The 4,558-nt window shown below is 39.8% G+C and overlaps 1 protein-coding gene across 2 annotated transcripts in view; it reads right to left on the bottom strand.

Annotated features, from left to right (window-relative positions):
- LOC103519783 overlaps positions 1-1,848 on the bottom strand; it is a 13,200-nt gene extending 11,352 nt beyond the window's left edge. Inside the window, exons 1-2 of one of the 2 annotated variants that reach the window (XM_026831139.1) lie at positions 1,693-1,848; positions 1,110-1,358 (exon numbers count right to left, since the gene is read on the bottom strand). In XM_026831139.1, coding sequence (XP_026686940.1) covers positions 1,110-1,317 — 208 coding nt within the window. In that variant the 5' untranslated portion in view covers positions 1,318-1,358; positions 1,693-1,848. Of the gene's footprint in view, positions 1-1,109; positions 1,463-1,692 lie in introns of both variants that reach the window. The other variant, XM_008484871.2, reaches the window with a different exon arrangement.
- Between the last annotated feature and the right edge of the window lie 2,710 nt (positions 1,849-4,558).

Raw genomic sequence — 4,558 nt, forward strand, 5'->3', positions numbered from 1 at the left:
GGAGAGAGGGGGGGGGGGGGGAGGCAAAAATTTTATACCTACTTATTTTTGTCAATAAGCAAAAAATTCCGAAAAAATCTTTCGAATGAAAAATTTTGACCTCCTCTCCTTACAATGTTCTTAGGTCCTATAATGACTTTTTTTGTAGCACCCTGTTTGCTCACTAATTCATGTTCTTTCTAATTTATGAATTTTATGTATGAACATCTAGGCCAGAGGTTCTCAACCGGTGGTACGCGTACCACTGGTGGTACGCGGATACATTTTAGGTGGTACGCACTACGCAGTCATATATTAATAATAACAATAAAAAATGTTGAATGGTGGGGTTTTAAGACTAAATCAAAATAATTGATAAGAAACTAAAAAAATCGTGATTTTATTATTGAACGAATCAAGAAACATCATTAAAAAAATCTCATAAGTGGGTCTCGATCTTGCAACCTCCACCTTGCTAGCCATATATAAATATAAGGTGGTACGTCAAAATCTCTGAAAATTTCAAGTGGTACGTGTTTACTAAAAGGTTGAGAACCCCTGATCTAGTGTATGATTTTTCCAAAATATCTCGCGGAACCCTTGCTGTCAACTCGCGGAACCCCTAGGTTCCGCGGAACACCAATTAAGAACCACTGCTCTACAGAACTGTCATCACGAGTAACCCCAATTTGACAGCAGCACGTGGTTCACACATCCAGACACATTAGCTTTAACGTTTTGTCGGTTACAATTACAAAGTTAGTAGGAACCAGACCATCCCAAATACCCTACAATGGGTTGTAGGTAAGTTGTAAATAAGGTGATTTGTATGAATGCCGTGTAATTATTTTAACTATGCAATGTGCAAGACATTAAAGGTGACGTAACAAAAATTTGGCGTAAGTCATGTACGTAGATACCTACCTACTATTAATAATAATTATTATTGGTAATGTTTTTAGTAACCGAGGTTTTTTTCTCCATTTGGCGAAAAGCCACCCTCAGCGCCTCCTTAAATTAACCTTACTCGGCCCAAGTGAGGCCAATAAAAGCCAGCAGCACGCGATTGTCCAGATGGTCACCCAACCGGACCAACCACACTCAAAGTTCCTTATCTTTATTGATCTTACCTGGGTCATATCGAAACCAATGCAGCGTCACCATCTTGTCCAAGGCGCATCTACAACACTCGACTAAATAATCATCACACTTGTCCGAATAATAAGCCTCGTCCACACGATCAAACACATCTTTCAAAATAGCATCAGTTTCACCGAAAATAAATTCGTCAAGGTCGTTTTCTCGTTCGTAATCGCCGACCAGGTTGGTGTCCTCCATTTTGAGTCCAGAGGTTTCATAGAGGTTTCAATTTCCAGAGACTGCAACGAGTTGCGTGAATATTTATCCAGTATGAACTTTTTCAAGTCACCTTTGAATATCAACTTAAGGATTATTAATCCTTCCAATAGCTACCGTGAAATACCTAGTTAAGGTAGAAACACACTACCGTTACGTCACGTTAAGTCATGGGGAGTCAGAAAAATGTAGTTCAAAGTTTTCCCATAAGATTGTAGGTTCACGTCACGTGATGTGATAGAAGTGTGGCTATCCTGAAAGACATTATACCTACAATCTACAATATCATGGGAAAACTTTGAACTACATCTTTCTGATTTTCCATGAGCTCACGTGACGTGATAATAGTGTTTCTACCTTGACACGCCTATCTCACGGCCACGGAATGTAAGTATTGAATGGAAAAATTCGATTTTACGAAAAAGAATTTTCCAATGAACTGAACACTCGAATAGAATTCCACACTAAGCTGAATATTCGAAGAGGATTTCACAATAAAATTGATTTGAACTGAAAAATCTAGAAATCTATTTGAAAATTACCATGACTTGGCTGAGAAATTTGAAAAATGGTGATGATTTTGACCGATTTTCCGCATTCTTTCCAATTCCCTACCATTAGCTTCTCGAGGGAGCACTGATGTTAATTAACGTCGAACGTGGTGTGAATTGGGACGGGTGACCGTCGAGAGAGAGCGAGAGAACTTGTCACACCCTATAAGTTAAATCTTTCCGAACTCCACGATTTCATAAAGACCTTATTCTTTTTCCCCCTCTCTCTCACACTCTCTCCCTTCTCATCTCTCTCTCTCTCTCCTCTTTCTATCGAGTTTTTTTTTATCGCACATAAGGGACAACATCCATAAAATTTCCGTTTACTCCCTTTTTTTCTCCCTCGTTTCCTGTCCTCCTCTTTCTTTCTCTCTTTCTCCCCTATATTTTGCCTCTCTCTTTCTCTCTCGTCTCGTGTTCAATCCGTGCGAATCGTTTAGCTGAGAGAGGAAGAGAGAGGGAGGGAGAGAGAGAAGAAAGGAAAGAGAGAGAGAGAGAGAAGGCGTTTTTTTCTCTCTAAGTATAATATTTGAGATAGAAAAATGGGAAAATATTTTCCTCCCAAACGACTGGGCAATGTGCATATGCTTGTCTGACCAGCAAGTAAAGAGAACAATAAGTACAGGGCCATCAAGTAAAGAGAACAATAAGTACAGGGCCATCAAGTAAAGGTAACAATAAGTACAGGGCCGTCAAGTAAAGAGAACAATAAGTACAGGGCCATCAAGTAAAGGTAACAATAAGTACAGGGCCGTCAAGTAAAGAGAACAATAAGTACAGGGCCGTCAAGTAAAGAGAACAATAAGTACAGGGCCATCAAGTAAGGAGAACAATAAGTACAGGGCCATCAAGTAAAGGTAACAATAAGTACAGGGCCGTCAAGTAAAGAGAACAATAAGTACAGGGCCATCAAGTAAAGGTAACAATAAGTACAGGGCCGTCAAGTAAAGAGAACAATAAGTACAGGGCCGTCAAGTAAAGAGAACAAAAAGTACAGGGCCATCAAGTAAAGAGAACAAAAAGTACAGGGCCATCAAGTAAAGAGAACAATAAGTACAGGGTTATCAAGTAAAGAGAACAATAAGTACAGGGCCATCAAGTAAAGAGAACAATAAGTACAGGGCTATCGAATAAAGAGAACAATAAGTACAAGGCCATCAAGTAAACTGAACAATAAGTACAGGGCTATGAAGTAAAATGTACAAAAAGTACAGGGCCATCAAGGACATGTAGGTACAACAAGATTAGGTAGGACCTTCAATATTTGACTTCGATTAATTTATATTACCTATGTTAAGGCGGTCTCTTCCTGATCCCTTGTGTGCCGCGTCCATTTTAGTTTAGGACTCTTGCACTGCCTTTACATTACATGGTTAATCGCTCTCCTCCATTTCAAACACTCCTGATCCTCTTGCGAAGCTCAGGAGTGGTTTGATTCGACTTCGATTTCCTGATTATAGATTTCTCTTTCGTCCCAACCCTCTTTGATACCTACATTACCTATGTCTCTTTGATACCTACATTACCTATCTATGTCTCTTTGATACCTATATTACTACCTATATCTCGGGGAAGATACCTACACCTGCACCCACATAGCTATACATATGTTATCTGAAATGGAAATAGAAATGTAGAAATACCTTCCTACAGAAAGGGTCAGAACTGATGAAAATCTCTCTCTTTCTCTCTCCCTTTCTCCCCCTCTCTCTCTCTCTCTCTCTTTGTCTCTTTTTTTCTCTCTCTCTTTCTCTCTTCTATTATTAGATACCCATGCTGTTTTCTAATGATAAGCTCTTCTCCATATTTATCCTCTCTCTCGCTCTTTTCATCTCTCTTTCTCCGTTCCATATGCATTCATCTGTTTCCATTTCTTTCTCTGCTCTCTCTCTGCTCCTCTTTTCTCTCTTTCTTCTCTCCACATGCTTAGCTCATTCATTCGTCTGTTTCTATTAATATTTCTATCCCTCGATCTCTCTCTCTCTCTCTTCCTCTATCTCTCTCTCGCTCTCCCCCTCTATCCCTTTCTCTATGCCTTCGTTTTCTCTCTCTCTCTCTTATGCTCTATCTCTCTCCCCCTCCCTCCTATCTCTCTCTTTTTTCCGCTTTCCTATCCTTTTATATCTCTTTCTCTCCCTCTTCCCTCTCTCCGAAGACTCTTTCTCTCTCTCTCTCTCTCTCTCTCTTATGCTCTATCTCTCTCCCCCTCCCTCCTATCTCTCTCTTTTTTCCGCTTTCCTATCCTTTTATATCTCTTTCTCTCCCTCTTCCCTCTCTCCGAAGACTCTTTCTCTCTCTCTCTCTCTCTCTCTCTTATGCTCTATCAAGGGTTTAAGGGTGTCAAAAATAAATGATTGATGGGCTGAAATATGATTGATGGGATCAAATATGAAATTGGTGGGCCCAAATACGATTGATGGACGGAAAACGAAAATGGGGATTTTAAAGTACTGGAGAGGACTTTACAAAACGAATATTTCTTGGTGAATAATGGAGATATCAACATCGTTGTTATTGGGGCTTATTCCCAACAACATTCCACACGCATTCCATCTAATTTTATCCCCCTCCATCTCTCTCTCTCTCTCTCTCTCTCTCTCTCTCTCTCCTATTTCTCATTAATGAATCCCTAATCATTCTCATCTCTCTGAATTACAATAGGGCACAATTAA

The sequence above is a fragment of the Diaphorina citri genome, unplaced genomic scaffold (assembly GCF_000475195.1).
Source record: "Diaphorina citri unplaced genomic scaffold, Diaci psyllid genome assembly version 1.1 scaffold2937, whole genome shotgun sequence".
NCBI lineage: Eukaryota > Metazoa > Arthropoda > Insecta > Hemiptera > Psyllidae > Diaphorina > Diaphorina citri.